Source organism: Dipodomys spectabilis, unplaced genomic scaffold (assembly GCF_019054845.1).
Source record: "Dipodomys spectabilis isolate Male_0828 unplaced genomic scaffold, ASM1905484v1 ptg000094l, whole genome shotgun sequence".
Lineage (NCBI taxonomy): Eukaryota > Metazoa > Chordata > Mammalia > Rodentia > Heteromyidae > Dipodomys > Dipodomys spectabilis.
Genome location: NW_024870771.1, coordinates 3448027 through 3465283, shown reverse-complemented (window position 1 = coordinate 3465283; position 17257 = coordinate 3448027). Strand labels below are relative to the sequence as shown.

Below are 17257 nucleotides of genomic sequence, written 5' to 3'. Positions count from 1 at the left end.
CTAGGATTACAGGTATGAGCCACCAGTGCCTGGCTTGTGTTTATTAAATTAACATTGAAATAACTCTAGGTTCACAATAAGTTTCAAAGTTCTTATTTATAGATAGGTTCTAGGCTCATTTCACTGTTTCTTTAAATCTATACCTCTTCCTAAGTATTAAATAGAGGAATTTGTAAGAAAATTGGTGAGAAAGTTACATGTACAATTCTATGTCATTTTCTCACACATAGGATCCAAGTGGCTGCAATCAAATAAAGATACAGAGTTAGGGGTGAAGAGTGCAGCTTGGGGATACAGCACATGTTTAGCCTGGAGGAAGCCCTGGCTAGTCTCTGACCACAAAGATGGATTTCAAGCTACCCACTGAGAGTCACACTCATCCACTTACTCTCCTACTCTTTTTGTGATGAACAGGGGGGTTAGAGTAACATAAATTAGGTAAGAAGTACATTTCTTTTTGAACACTGTTATCCCCTTCCTCATATTCTCCTCCTTTCCCCTTTTCACTTCCTCCCCCCAAATTGTAAAGTTCATTTCCAACATAGTGTCTAGTTGTTGCATTAGTTCATCCTTTGTCCTGCTGTTTCTATGACTGCCTTTCCCTTCCACGGATCAGATAAACTTACATACAGGGAAAAAGGGTACAGAAAACTAAAACAAAACAAAAAAATAGAAATAACTGCATACGGGGCATAATAAGAACCTCTTATTTACAATTCTTGGAGTTTATGTTGATATGCTTTACTGTATATGGTCCTATGCTATTGTGATCCCCTGCTAAGAATATCATACACATATTCTGGTTAGTACAAATGAAGGAAACATGCAACCTACATTTCTTTGGACCTGGCTTGCTTCATTTAATTTTTTCCAAGTCTTTCCATTTCCTTATGAATAGGGCAATGCCATTCTTTCTGATGGAAGCATAGAACTCCACTGTGTATATATACCACATCTTCTTGATCTATTCATCTACTGAGGGGCATTTGGGTTGGATCCACATCTTAGCCCTGGTAAATAATGCTGCAATGAACATAGTTGTGCTGGTAGCTTTAGTGTGGCCTTGTTTGAGTAAATGCCCAGGAGTGGGATTGCTGGGTCATAGGGGAGCTCTATGTTTAGTCTTTTGAGGAACCTCCATACTGCTTTCCAGTCATTCTCCTACTCTTAACCCTGGAAACCATGAATTTGTTTTCCATTTTCACAATTTTGTCACTTTGAGAGTTTTATGAAACAGAATGATACAGTGTATGACCTTTTTAAGATTGGATTTTTTCATTTAGCTTAATGTCCTTGAAATCTATGTGTATGTCATTATTGAGACATTTTAAGTGGTGTGAACTTTTCTGTTTTTTTTTCTGTGTAAGTTTTTGTATGGTTAGATGCTTTCCTTTGTCTTTGATATATATTTACAACTAGAATGGTTGCATCATGTAGTAACTCAGTTTAACCTCCTGAGAATCAGCAGACTGTTTTGCAAAGTGGCTGCTTACTCCAGGTTTTCCTTCTCCTCATCCACACATGCAAATTATTTTGCCATCCCAGTGGTTATGATTTCGTAATGATGAGTGGTTGTGAGCAGTTTTGCACGTGCTTATTGCCCATATGTGCATCTTATTGGAGAAACATCGACTGACATCTTTATCTACTTAAAGATTTGGCCATCTGTCTTTGTATTATTGATCAGTGTGCCATGGTTTGGGTTTGGTCTGAGCATGACCCACAAGGGTTCGTGGGCTAGAAATTGGTCCTCAGTGTGGTGATGCTGAGAGTTGGGCCTAATAGAGAGTGATTTAGTCACATCTGTCCTTTAAAGGGGCCAGTGTGGTTTGCATGGGACCTGGTTAATTCCCAAGCGAGTCTTGTTGGCTTCACTGTGTCCTCACTCACACTCACTCTCACCTGTCACGCCATCAGTCAAGCATACTCTGACACCAGCAGTGTAGTACTCACCACAGGAACTTTATACACATTGAAAAATGGATTAGAGATTGTCACAACTTTGTGCTGGTCCTGGGCTTGAACTCAGGGCCTGGGCACTATTCTTGAGCTGTTTTGCTCAAGGCTAGCACTCTACCACTCAAGTCACTGCTTTACTTTCAGGTTTTTGGTGGTTAACTGGAGATAAGAGTTGCAGGGATTTTACTTCTTGGGCTGGCTTTGAACTTGGATCCTCATATCTCAGTTTCCTGATCAGCTAGGATTCTAGGCATAAGCCACTTTGTGACCAGTATTGTTAATTTTTAATCCAATAATTTAGGAAGTTCAAGAGAAAGAAAGCTTACTGCCATTTAACCTTGTTTTTATTTTGCTCCCCCACCCCATCTTGATGTATCAAGATTATTATTTTTGTTCTGTAAAAGAACTTTCTTTAGTTGTTGTCTTAGGGAAAAATGCTGTGAGTCTTCCTTCTTTTTGACAGTAACTAGATTTCTCCTTCATTCCTAAAAGATGTTTTTGCTGAACTGAGAGTTCTGGCTTGCAGGGTCTGTTTTGTCAATTTTTAGGTGCTATACCATTCCTCTTCCTGCCATGGTTCCTGGTGAGAAGTCCACAGTGGTCCTCTTTGGCTTACTTACAGTCAAGGTGTCATTGCTCTCTTGATGCTCCTAGGGTTTATCATTTGGTTTTGTCTTTCAGTGTATTTGAAACTTTATGATGTATCCTGCCCTATAGTTCTTTGGGTTTATCCCGAAGAATTTGTTAGAGGTTCACTCAGCTTCTTGAATTTGTAGGGTTGTTTTTTTTTTGCCAAATTTTGGAACTTCACAGACATTATTTCTTTCCATACCCTTTTACCTTCACCATCTTTGTCCTCTCCTGGAATTCTGATGACACAAATTTTAAATCTTTTACTATATATTCGTCAGTTGATTTTGTTTTGGTGTTTCTGTTGTTCAGATTGGGTAAATTCTACTGTATCATCTATAAAATAACTGATCCTTTTTCTTGCCTTTTGTTTTTCAGTCATGATCTTAAACTCAGGACCTGAGCAGCCTTTTTGTTCCCTCTCTCAATACTAGCACTTTACTGCTTTGAGCCAAAGATCCACTTTCTTCCTTTTCTTGTCTTTTTTATTCTAAAAGTTTACTTTCCTTGACAGGACTATTTTTTCACTCACATCAAGTATAATTTATAATTGCTCACTGAAACATTTTTGTAACACCTGTTTTAAAAATCCTTGAGGCAGGTGCTGGTGATTCATGCCTGTAGTCCTACCTACTTGAGAGGCTGAGAAGGCAAGAATCACAATTACAGGCCGGTGTAGGCAGAAAAAGTCCAAATGACTCTATGGAGGGAAGCTGGATATGGTGGCGTGCCCTTATCATTTCAGCTATGACAGGAAACCTCAGATGGGCAGATCATGGTCCAGGTATTCCACCTAGACAAGTGGCCTAGAATTCATTATTACAGCTTCCACTGCATGGAGATCTAGGTTTCTGGTGCAGTGTGTATGGAGGCAGGTGTGGGGGGCGGGGGTGCAGTGAAGTTTTGCCTGAGGTATTTGCCTTTTTCACAGGGTTACCCGTGGAAGGGAGAGTGCAGCAGGGAGCTATGAACATGAATGAGGAGCTAAGCCTCTCCCAAGACACAGGCAGAAGCATTATTTGTGAAACAGCTCCATCAGGTACAAGGTAGTAAAGATGGGTTTCCTTCTTTCAGTTATCTCATTCATAATAGCAAATGAACATATTTTAAATTGCCCTAGATGAAAAGGTTGCCTCTGTTAGGTAGCAATAATCACAAAAGCCAATTTTTCTTTTTGCAGTTACACAAAGCTAATGCCCAAGTTCTGTGTTAGTAGCTGAAGGGTAAAGAATAGATACCAAGCTGCCAATGTGGTAAAAGAGAGATAATCAGTGCACAGGACATAGTGAAAGACAGGGAATACATGTAACTAAATATAAGAGCATCTGCTTGCATTAAAGACAAAGTGTTCAGGTAAAATCAACACTATTTTATAGGTCAAAAATATACAGCAAAATGTATAATATTATATTTTATCAAGCATTCTTACTTGAGCTCTTAAGGTTTGTAGTTGTCCTTCATAATTCTGAGTCATTGCTAAATTACATTTTTCTAGACTGTCCAACTTCTGTCGAAGTAATCCCACCTGCATCAACAATCAAATTTAATTTTGATTTGTTTTACTAAATTTTACTTGACAAAATTAGAAAACGTACAAAAAAGAAATACCACATAAAACAAAGCACTTACCCAAGAATGAATATGTATACTACAGTTTACAAAATAGCTATGAACAATTAAATTCCTTAAACTCAATATTTCTAGCACTTCTCTCATTAGGTATACATGCAGTATGAATGTTTAGCAAAAGATCCTTATCACTATCACACTGTAATATAAGATGTAGAGTTTACTTTGCATTAGCTTCGTAAGAGGCTATGTCTTCATTACTCAAGCAAAACTTCTACTAACATAATTCAACCTCTTTTTTTTTAAATTTTCTGTTTTGGCACTCATGCCTGCAAAAGGAACTCTGCTTCAGTGAATACTATGAATAATTGTTATATATTTTATAAGAATTAACATATTAAAAAGTACAAATGGCTGGGTGCTGGTAGCTCAGCCTGTAATCCTAGTTACTAAGGAGGCTGAGATCTGAGTATCATGGTTCAAAGCCAGCCAGGGCAGGAAAGTCTGTGAGACTCTTATCTCCAATAAACCACAAGAAAACTGGAAGTGGCACTGTGGCTCAACTGGTATAGTGCTAGCTTTGAGCTGAAAAGCTGAGGGACAACTCAGGGACAGGCCCAGAGTTCAAGCCCCATGACCGACAAAAAAATAAAGTATAAATGGCTAGTTGTTGAGGATTGGGCTTATGAGATTCATCTTCTTAAAATGTAGGTAAGTCACCTGTTTACATATCTGTGTCATTATAGGTATGTAAGAAAGAACTAGTCCTTGCATATGTCAAGACTGATGACCTGTCTCTATGGTGAAAGAAACCAGATACCAATAACTAAGGGCCACCATCCTTGGCCATGGCATAGTTAACTGCATTCAAACCTAAGTTCCACTGAAATGCCATTAGGTGAAAAACTAACTACAAAGTTAGTAGATGATGCTTCTCTTACACCTCATTTAAAAGAAAAATCCGGAGATAAGACATTGCACATTGGTCTCCCAGAACTCTGCCAGCCTGAGTACTCTCACACATTCTTTTCCTTCTTAAATTTTCTTTTATTTTTTTATGTGGTACTGAGGAAGTGAACCCAGGACCTCATGCCTGCTAGCAAGCACTCACTCTACCACTAAGTCACATGCCCAGTCCCTCAAACATTCTGTTAGTACCAATACGTAAGTAAGAGTGCTTCCTAAGGTGCTCAGGGTGCTTCAGGAGCACCTGCACACCATCGCCAAGTCATTCTCCTTGGTTCTACAATCAGTTTCTTTTAAAAAAAAATACTCTTTCTCTATTTATTTAGATGGTAGTGTGATTTGGACTCAGGTTCTCCTTCTTGATAGGCAGGCACTGGATAGCCAGGTCTCCAGCTCCTACCATCAGTTCTTTAGTGTGTGTGTGTGTGTGTGTGTGTGTGTGTGTGTGTGTGTGTGTGTGTGTGTGTGTGTGTACCAGTACTGGAGCTTGAACTCAGGGCTCATGTTTATGCTTGGCTCCTTTGATCAAGGCTGGCATAACTCCACTTCCTACAATCAATTTTGGACACCTTATTTTCAGGAAATAGTCTTCTAGGAGATTACAAGAGGTGAATACTTCTGAACTCTGCCTTGAACAGAGACAAGTTTTTTTCTTCTTTTTCAACATATATTTTAATTGTAAAGATACTGTACAGAGGGGTTACAGTTACACGAGCAAGGTAATGAGTCCGTTTCCTATCAAGCATTGTTACACCCTCCTTTATTTTTCCCCTACCATCCCCTTCCTCCCCACCTCCCCAACTCCTCCCTCCCATCTCCCACTCTTCCCCACTCTGCGCCCCCTCTGCGTCCCGGCTGCAAAATTTTAAAGTTTGTTTTCAACATAGTATCTTGTACATCTCATTGTTACAATGGGTCAACCTGTATCCTTATTTCAGCATTTTGTTATTTCCCTTCCCCTCCCCAAATTAGAAAATGTATATACAAGATGCAGGGCACTGGAATAAAATACAGTGATGACAGGGGTTGTACCTTGGAGGAAGAGCATACAAAGAAACAAAAAAAAAAATCACATAGTACATTATAAGTACGTTAAAAAGAACAGCAACAAAAATAAAACCTCTTGTGTCTCTATCTTGGGGTTCATTTCGCTTAGCATCAGGTTATATGGTCATATGTACATAGCTTTTGACCTTTTCTGCTTGTCCTAGACATATTCTAGTTATTGCAGATAAGGGAAATGTTTCTTTGGGCCTGGCTTACTTCACTTAATATAATTTTTTCCAAGTCTTTCCATTTCCTAACAAATGGGACGTCATTCTTTCTGATAGAGGCATAGAATTCCATTGTGTGTGTGTGTGTGTGTGTGTGTTTGTGTGTGTGTGTGTGTGTGTGTGTGTATATATATATATATATGTATATATATATATATATATATATCACATTTTCTTGATCCATTCATCTACTGCAGGGCATCTGGGTTGGTTCCATATCTTAGCTATGGTGAATAAACATAGTTTTGCTGGTAGATTTAGTATGACCTTGTTTGTGACCATTTGGGTAAATGCCTAAAAGTGGGATTTCTGGGTCATAGGGAAGCTCTTTGTGTAGTCTTTTGAGGAACCTCCATACTGCTTTCGAAAGTGGTTGAACAAGTTTACATTCCCACCAACAGTGCAGTAGTGTTCCCTTTTGGCCACATCCCCTCCAGCATCTTGTTGTTATTAGATTTCTTGATTACAAAGACAAGGTTTTGATAACCACTTATTTATTTCTATAGTAACAAAAGATTTTTGATTACAAACAATACTTAACATACATATTTGATGTTTATTTACTTTTATAGATAATATAGTTACTGTAAGTCTATCTTCATCTGCAAGTATCTATGAATTTTTGACTGTACTTATTTGATAACATAGTTTAATACATTATTTGCTGACAGTTTTCAGCTCATGCCTGAGCAAAACATCTACAGTAAAAAACATATCTCATAGAACATATCCTATAGAATAAGTACTATATAAGACTAATAAGATTTGGGAATGAACAGTGTATTAATGCATGCATTCCATACCTCTTGACCTTTCTGATCCAAACAAGTTTGTGCATTAGCTAATTCTTGATCCCGAAGATCTAATCGTGTCTCCAAAGCCCGCATCTTTCTTTCCCAGTCCAATTTTTTGTTGCTTACCATGATGTCAATTTGTTCCATTAATTCCTGAAGCTCAGCCTCACAAGGAGAAGTTCTGGCAATTGTAGAAAAGCAGAAGACATTAAATGTAAAGTGAGGGCATGAAAAATGACCACTGAATAGCTCAATCATTTCCTCAAGATGTACAATTATTAAAGAAATCCAAATGCTGGATATGAATTTTTTAATTGAAAAGGTATTTTCAGAGCTAGCAATATATATGCATATATACGTATATTATACATATACTTAAGTTTTAAAGTAATATTTTTGGAGTGGCCTAATGGTAAGAAATATATTTATTCTGGAAAATGGTGAAGACTAATTAATATTCCTACAAATAAATACACATGTACCTTCCTCACTCATATCTTGAGGAGGCTTGGCAGAAGCAAATAGGGATGCCACTCACACCTGCCAGGGAGAGAAAAGCAAGCTTGCTGCAAGCAGGACCAGATTCAGGAGCACTGACTCTGCTGCAGTGCTGCTCCACGGAGAGAGAAACTTGACATAATGTCTATCTAGAAGGAACTGATCACACAAGTGGACAGCAGAAGTTAAATCTTTAGTAACTCTGGCTACATAGTAAGAATCTAGGAGTCTGGTCTACTAAGTTTGAAACAAGAACCCTGGTAAGGGCTGGTATTACTGGAGTAAAATCTGATGGGAACACAGGTTGCTAATGTCTTCAAAGGAGCTGAAAGATTCCCCCAGGGAGCTGCCACATGCCCAGCCACTCAGACTGGGTAGGCAGGTAGTTAGTGAAGCCTCAGATGTCAGCCTGAGGCACACACAAGGGCCCACATTCTGTGAGCTATTTCAGTACTCATTTCAATACGGTGATCTGGCTTTTAATATATTTAGAGACCAGGGAGGAGAGCAGAAGAGAGAGAGGGAGAGGTGCAAAAAGACATTTGCTTCCTTTCTTTAGAGTTGCTAAATTGGCATCTCTGGGCTAATTAAGGATCATTTAGCATTTTAAACAACTGAGGCTCAGAGAGGTTCAGGGCTATACAGCTAATGAGTATAATAACTTCCTATTTGCCACATGGCTAAAGACGGGAGGTTTTCATGAGGAACATCTTCAAAAATACAGCACAGATTTGCTCCATGGCAGTAAGGTTAGGAACAGCTATCATTACAGGGGAGAAGTCCAACAGCCAAACTCCTATGGACAACACAGTTTAGCAAAATGAACACCAGAAAGCTAAACCATGCTTTGTCAGGGGTAGAGGGGCAGATGAATGAAGAGAGGAATGGTGAGCAAATACAGTAATAATATTCAATGTACACATGTGAAAGTAAAACCAGGTAACTTTTGGGGATGGGGGGAGCTGGGAGAGATGGAGAAGACAATAGAAGGTGTGACACTGGTCAGGAGGTACTGAGCATATAAACTGACTGGATGAATTCAAACCCTCTGTACAGCTACTTGAAGATATTTTTCAAAATTTAAAAATGATAAGAATTCCTTTTTTCTCTTCCCTTTCCTTTCCACTCCTCTTTTCTGAAGCTTGAACTTAGGACATAGAGTTTGGGCTCTGTCTTTTTTTTTTTCCACTTAAAGCTAGCTCTCTACCACTTGTGCCACAGCTCTGGCTGTGGTGGTGTTTTTTGTGGGTTTTTTTTTTTTTGGTGACATTTTGGTAGCTAATTGGAGATAAAAGTCACACTGGTTAATTGGAGATAAGACTCTCACAAACTTTCTTGCCTCTATTGGCTTCAAACTGTGATCCTAGATCTCAGCCTCCTGAGTAGCTAGGATTACAGATGTGAGCCACCAGCACGATGTGAAGCTGCCTCTTTCTACTACAAAGCTTCTCTACTTTCCTGCCAGAAAAATACTAGATACTTAAAGCAAATTTGTTAAGTGAATGAGTATAAGATTTCCAGACACTTCCCAATCCTCCTGTTTCCCCTCTGAATATATTTTGTTTACCAGTTTACTCTTTGAAGTGTATCACTTAGTTCTACAACATAATAAATAGCCCAAGTGTGGCAAAATGAGCTGGGCTGTGAGAGGGACTCCCATCCTGTCATTCAGCTAGATGAAGATCACTTTAGCTTGGGATCTGGGCGTGGCCCGGACAAAGCCGTGGTATCACATAGTTCCAAGGAGTTTGCATTTATCTAAAACCCCTATTTCTTTTCATACAGTTAGGAGTAAGCTAACTAGTTACTACCTGGTTTCTTGGGGGATCTAAGTGGAATACTTGATAGTTATCCTTACTAAATTTCAGCTTTCTAGTTCCAGCTTTTCTGTGGGGCTCAGTATGAAGGACTGGGAAAACAAGACACAGCACTGACTACCTGGGCATGGAGACAGATTTGCAAGGCCAGCAGGGAAAATACAAGACTAACACATACATGCAGGTCCCTCAAAAAAGTGACTAAGACTTAAAGACTTGAACCTTTCCTCACCTAACAGCTGTCATGTTTCTTTTAGACAGTATATTCACTGTAGCTCCATGTTGTGTGACTGTTGCATATCTGACAAGTACTAACTGTTTATACAAGTGTGAATATATTATTCATAAATATAAATGGTTCCAGATATTACATATCATATAATATATACTACAATGTTTATTATATTTTGAAATATCACATATTATATAACAGATTATATACAATATGTATCATACATATGATATATAATACATTATCTGTCAGATTATTGGGTTGCTTGGTATAATAAGGCCAGGAAACAGCTGGCCAGGCTGGATCCTGGTGAGCATTGCTGGCTCAAAAATCTCAGCTCAGCCAAGCATTAGTGGCTCACACTTGATTCTAGTTAGTCAGAAGGCTGAGATCTGAGGATTACAGTTCAAAGCGAGCCCCAGCAAGAAAGTTCATTGTATTCTTATCTCCATTTAACCATCAACCCCCAATTCCTCCTACAAAAGCCTTAAGTAGAGCTGTGGCTCAAGTGTTAAAGTGCCAACCTTGATCAAAAGTTTAAGGAAGTACCCAGACATACACACATACCGCTCAGCTAACAATTGGCCTAATTCTGTTTTACATCAAACTCAGCTTTTGTCAGATTTAATATTTCCTTTTGAGATTAACTTGTTTTATTGTATCTTCCACTCTTGTTTTTCAGTCATAATTACTAGCAGTTCAGCTGTCTCATTATCATCAGTATTTGCTCCTAAACCTAAATAACTTAAGAATTGAAAAGGCTTGACTTAGTCACCTTCACATCGCTAGGCATTAACAGTCTTCATTGATGTTCCTTACTTCCTGTAGTCAAATGACAGTTAAGTATTTCTCTTTATTTTCCCTTATGGATCCTCCCAACATTCCTGTGTTAATTCTTTCAACTTTAAAAAAGTTAAATGAAGAGATAACTAAACAAGATTTCCTGTCTTCTAGCTCTGCAGACTTGGTGGACTGTGTCTGTTTAAGATATGAAAACTCACTTTGGGGTTTATGCTTGGGAGAAATTCAGCCGAAAAGAATCATAGCCAAATCCTTCCGCATAAATAAATCCCTTAATGTAAAAAGACTGCAGAATGACAGGAGAATCCAGAAGCCTATACCGGGAGATGTTGGCGGGGCGGGGAGGACACAAAACAGAAACTCAATGATATAAATGGAGGTATGAGTGGTATGTCAAGAGGATGCAGGAAATGGAGGAGATCACATTCAGAACGAAAGGACCAAAGCTGGGGGCTTGTGGCTCACACCTGTAATCCTAGCTACCCAGGAGGCTGAGATCTGAAGATTGTGATTCAAAGCCAGCTCATGCAGGAAAAGTCTGTGACACTCTTATCTCCAATTAATGAGTGGAGCTATGACTCAAGTGGTAGAGCACTAGCTTTAAGTAAAAAATCTCAAGGACAGTACTCAGGCTCTGAGTTCAAGCTCAAGAACACACACAAACACACACACAAACACACACACACACACACACACACACACACACACACACACACAAGTAGAGCTGTGGCTTAGTAGTAGAGTACTAGCATTGAGCAAAAAAGCACAGGGACAGCCTCTAGGCCCTGAGTTCAACCCCCAGTACTGGCACACATTCAGAAAAATCAGTTGTCTATAAATGCATGAATTATTTCTGCATTTTCTATTCTATTGGTTTGTGGATCTTATGCTAATGCTATTTTGATTACTATACTTTAATATATTTTGGATACTATATCTCTGTTGTATATTTTGAAATCAAATAGTATGTCTCTTGCCTTTTTTTACCCCTCAAGTTGCTTTGGTTACTTAGTGTCTCATCTCAGTGAGAATGGCTATTATCAAAAAGGCAAAAAATAGTAAGTGCTAGAAAGGATAAAGAGAAATCTTTGTACACTATTGGTGAGAATGTAAGTTATAGTAAAGCCATGTTGGATAACAGTATGGACACATCTCAAAAAAATGAAACTGGAATGGTTTCTGGTCCTGCTCCTGGATATGTATTCAAAGGAAATGGAATGAACAGGTTGCAAAGATACCCATATTCCAATGATGATTTATATTGACAACAACCAGCATATGGGATCAACTTGAATTTCTACAAGCAGACTAAGCAATAAAGAAAATGTGGTCCATATACACGGGGGAATATTATGCAGGCATAAAAACATCATGGAGTCCCATCATTAGCAACCATATAGATATACCTAGAGGACATTATGGTAAGTGAAATTAGACAAGATCAGAAGGAAGACCACCATATGATGTCACTCATATGTGTACTCTCTAATAGAAATCAGAAGTAAAAGATGCCAGCTCCTGTGGCTCATGCTTGTAATCCTAGTTACTCAGAAGGCTATGATCCAAGGATCACACTGGAAGTCAGCCCAGGCAGGAAAGTCCCCATGAGACTCTTATCTCCAATTAACCACCCAAAAATCAAAAGTAGCACTGTAACTCAAGTGGTAGAAGCACTAGCCTTGAGCACAAAGAAGCTCAGGGACAGTGCCTAGGCCCTGAGTTTAAACCCTACAACTGACACACACACACAAACAACAACAACAAAAAAAGGGTAAAAAAAGAAGTAGAATGATACTAGTGCACACAATATTTGTATTGAAAAGCAAATTAAGTTCTAGTATTGTATAACACAATAGGGTGAGTACTATTATTATTTTTTGTCAGTCCTGGCTTCAAAGTGTGATCCACAGATCTCAGTCTCCTGAGTAGCGAGGATTGTGGGTGTGGCACCTAGCAAGGATGAATGCCACTAATAAACATTCTACATATCAAATAATGAGAACAGAGCAACGTGAATGGATTCATCTTGATGACAGAAATTTAAAGTGACACACTATCCATACAATGGACAAGGGACTCATATCTAAAATATAATTAGAACTCAAAAAACTAAATCCCCAACAACAAGTCCTCAATGAAACAACTGCCCAATAAATAAGTGGGCTAAAGACTTAAAGAGAAACTTCTCTGAAGAGAAAATAAGAATGGCCAATGAAGCAATGCTCAACTTCTCTAGCCATAAAAGAAATGCAAATCAAAACAACATTGAGATTCCAACTCACTCCAGTTAGAATGGCTATAATCAAGAAATCTAATAACAACAGATGCTGGAGGGGATGTGGCCAAAAGGGAACCCTACTGCACTGTTAGTGGGAGTGTAAACTTGTTTAGCCACTCTGGGAAGCAATATGAAGGTTCCTCAAGACTCTACACAGAGCTCCCCTATAACCCAGCAATTCCACTTTTGGGCATAAACAAGGTCGTACTAAAGCTACCAGCACAATTATGTTTATTGCAGCATTATTTACCATAGCTAAGATATGTAACCAACCCAGATGCCCCTCAGTAGAAGAATGGATCAAAGAAAATGTGATATACATATGTGTGTGTGTGTGTGTGTGTGTGTGTGTGTGTGTGTGTGTGTGTGTGTGTGTGTGTGGTATAAATATAAAATGGAATTCTATGCCTCCATCAGAAAGAATGACATTGTCCCATTTGTTAGGAAATGGAAAGACTTGGAAAAAACTATATTAAGTGAAGTAAGCCAGGCCCAAAGAAACATAGGTCTCATGGTTTCCCTTATTTGCAATAACTAGTATATATCTAGGATAAGCAGAAAAAGGTCAAAAGCTGTTTACATATAAGATGATATTAAGCAAAATGAACCCCAAGATAGGGACACAAGTGGTTTTTTCTTTCTTGCTGTTGTTTTTAACATATTTATAATATAATATATGATTTTTTTATGTTGCTTTTTATGTCCTTCCCCCATGGTATAACCCCTGTTGTCACTGTATTTGATTCCAGTGCCTTGGATCTTGTATATACATTTTTCTAATTCGGGGAGGGGAGGGAAATAACAAAATGTTTAAATAAGGATACAGGTTGACCTATTGTAATAATAGACGTACAAGACACTATGTTGAAAACAAACTTTACAACTTCGGGTGGGGGGGGGAGGGAGGAGTTGGGAAGGTGGGGAGGGAAAGGATGGTAGGGGAAAAACAAAGGAGTCAAATGAGTCAAATACATGAGTCAAATACATGCGTCAAAAGATGAAGTTATACTTCATAAATCTATACAAAAAAGCAGAAAATAGGTCAGGCACTGGTAGCTCACACCTATCATCCTAGCTACTCAGAAGGCTGAGATCTAAGAATCTCAGCCCAGACAGACAAATCCACAAGACTCTTATTTCCAAGTAGCCAGAAAAAAAGAGAGAAGTGGAAGCATGGCTCAAGTGGCAGAGTACCAGTCAAAGTCAAGTGAGCGCTTCAGGCCTGGAGTTCAAGGCACTAAATAAATAAAAAGCTAAAGAAAGAGCCAGATTCCAATGCATCATTCAAGACATATTTGGAGATGACCTTGAGTAATTCTGCAGATGGTAGGTTTTCATCTTATACTCAAAAGTGCAGGCTTATGTTCTGGTTTTTAAAAGGGTAGACCTTCATCATACAGAATGCTGTGAAGGCATGTGATTTGTTTTCCAAACAGAAAACTTGAAGGTAAAGTGAACTCATGGCAAGAATGCTGGGCAGGTGATGATACTGAGCATTCTGGGGCAACTAGGATGGAATGCCAGATGCTACCATCAATCAAGAGAATGGAGGTGGAGAGACAGGGCTGCACAAAGAAAGTTCAGACAAATGCAGAAATCAAGCCCCAATACTGGCACACAAAAATAAACAAGAAGCAACAGCAACTTAACAATTGCTTGTGGCAGAAAATGGGAGTAATTGTCAAATTTTTATATTAGCTTCAAGACATAACCTAACTGTAATAATATCAAAAGGTGAAAATAGGACATGTTCCTCAGAGATCCCCATGAAGGCCAGCTTTAGTCTGCCTTGTCTGGTGGTGAAGCTATACCAACACAACCATGCCATCGCATTCACCTACAAAATATCTACAAAAGCTGTGCTGGATTCTCTTCCGTTTTTAAATACCCTTCTTTAATAGGATCCCACTTGTACTGATTTCTGAACTCCTGGCCCGACTCTTTGGGTGTGGAATTCACATTTGATCTCCTTGTGGTGTGGCACTATTCTCTTTAGTACTGCATCATCCCTTCCATTCATGCATCAAATACAGTGACTCATACGCACCCTGTGTCCTGTGCTCTGCTGGTCCTATAGCACAACAGGGAGGAGACAAACATTGCTGAACAGGATGCCTACAGGGGCCTACAGTGCATTGCTACCAGCACATGGGCGATACTGCTCTTTGTTTCCCATTCTTGTCTCAATTTCTCATTCCTTTCTTCATCTCAGGCTCAATTCAAGCTTTTATATGAACCACTTAAGTTTCAAACGGTGCACCTTTCTTCTGGAGAGAAGCTCTCTCTCCCTGCCATCCTTGTGTGTGTTTGGTATTCTCACAAATGTTCCAGTTGATTCTATGGTACCAGAAACCTGAATCCCTCAAAATACTAGGTCAAGGTAGGGGTGTCTGACCCCCATGGCACATGACTAAGTCTACACCTATCAAACCTTTGGTTATTTAAATGTAATTACTAATTGATTTCACTAACCATTTATAAACATTGTCTTGTAAAAAGTACATTCAGATGTATCCTTCACAGTGGTATGTTTTAGTATTTTTAAAAAAACTTTTAGTAGTAACTTAATTTTCTCAAAGAAATTTTCTTTTATTTCCTTTCTTCCTCCCTTTCTTCCTCTTGGATTTCCATTTGTCAAAATTAGTAATTTTCTATATTCTATACTGTGTTAATATTTCAAAATTAAGCTAAAACAGGATTATTTGTGTGTGTGTGTGTGTGTGTGTGTGTGTGTGTTGGTCATGAGGTTTGATATCAGAGCCTGTGTACCGTCCCTAAGCATTTTTGCTCAAGGCTAATGCTAATGCTCTACTACTTGAGCCACAGCTCTATTTCTGGATTTTTGCTTGTTAGCTGGGGATAAGAATCTCACATATTTTTCTGCCCAATATGGCTTTGAACCATGATCATCAGATCTCAGTCTCCTGAGTAGCTAGGACCACAAAAATGAGCCACCAACACCTCACAACAGGATTACCACCTCTGGAATATTGCCCTTTTTGCTTCATCTAAGAAAAAAGAAATAAAAGAATCTTTAAATTTTTATTACTTGGAGGGGTATGCTTGTGCAAGGGGGTGGAGGGTAAATTCAATGGACAGAGAACAGGGAGGTATGGTATAAAGCTATCCAGAAGTCAAGAGAATCTAGTAATTAAAAAGAATTTGAATGTGCAAAAGAATACATCATTAAATCTTATGAAAATCTCAGTACATAGGCTTATATTAGGAAAAGCTGAATATTTTTACATAATGTAGTTAAGACTATTGGCTCATTAAAAATCTGTTTTTTTGGGAGGGTCTGGTCGTGGGGCCTGAACTCGGCCTGGGTGCTGTCCCTCAGCTCTTCAGCTCAAGACTAGTGCTCTACCACTTGAGCCACAGAGCCACTTCTGGCTTTTTTCTTTTTGCTTATGTGGTGCTGAGGAATCGAACCCAGGGCCTCAGGCATGCAAGGCAAGCACTCTACCACTGAGCCACCTTCCCAGCCCCATGGCTCATTAAAAATCTGGTAACTAAAGCTGTGTTTCTGAATACATGAGTCTGGAGGAAAAGGATACTTTTATTTGTTTTTGTCAGTTATGGGGCTTGAACTCTGGGCTTGGGAGCTGTCCTTGTGCTCTTCAGCTCAAGGCAAACGCTCTACCCCTTGAGCCATAGCACCACTTCCAGTTTTCTACCGGTTTATTGGAGATAAGAGTCTCACAGACTTTCCTGCCTGGGCTGGCTTTGAACTGCGATCCTCAGATCTCAGCCTCCTGAGTAGCTAGGATTACAGGCATGAGCCACCGCTGGAAAAGGATACTTTTAAGGGTTATGAAGGATTTACTTAGAAGCAGTTTTAAAGGATGTTCGAAATTCAGATGCAATAAGGTAGGCTTTCATATTCACTGGCTTTGGTTCTTTGAAAATACAGTAACTCCCATGGAATGTTAGAAGATTTAGGCAGACCTTGTATCACTAGCTAGATTTTTTGGAAGAATTTAAGAAGATTCTATGGAAGAGATCAAAGGCTAAAACATAAGTAACAGGATATAGATAAAGAAACCTGGGCATCAATGGAGTATGCTGGTAATCTTAACTAATCAGGAGCTAAGAGGTCAAGATAATCATGGTTGGAAGTCAGTCTTGGCAGAAAAGTCACTGATATTCCACCTCCAGTTAACTAGCAAAAAGCTGGGCTGGGGACATGCTCAATTGGTGGAGCAGCAGCTATGAGCAAGCAAGCTGGGTGAGTACTAGGCCCCTGTACCTACTAGTCCCAGTACCTACAAAGAATAAAGTGAACGATTCAATTGAAAAAATGAGACTTGGTTAAAGATGGGTGAACATCCATTTTTTGCTCCTTCCTCAAATCCTACTAATATAAAAAGGCAATTGGACCACGAGTGGTTCTCACCTGGGAGGCTGAGCTAGTAGGATTCCAAGTTTGCAGCCAGACT

General features: G+C 39.1%; 1 protein-coding gene across 1 annotated transcript in view; it reads right to left on the bottom strand.

Annotated features, from left to right (window-relative positions):
- Positions 1-17257, bottom strand: part of Deup1 (deuterosome assembly protein 1) — an 87357-nt gene that overhangs the window by 68411 nt on the left and 1689 nt on the right. The window contains exons 2-3 of the mRNA XM_042685244.1: positions 7202-7373; positions 4019-4114 (exon numbers count right to left, since the gene is read on the bottom strand). Of these exons, the coding sequence (XP_042541178.1) occupies positions 4019-4114; positions 7202-7373 (268 nt within the window). The remainder of the gene's footprint in view (positions 1-4018; positions 4115-7201; positions 7374-17257) is intronic.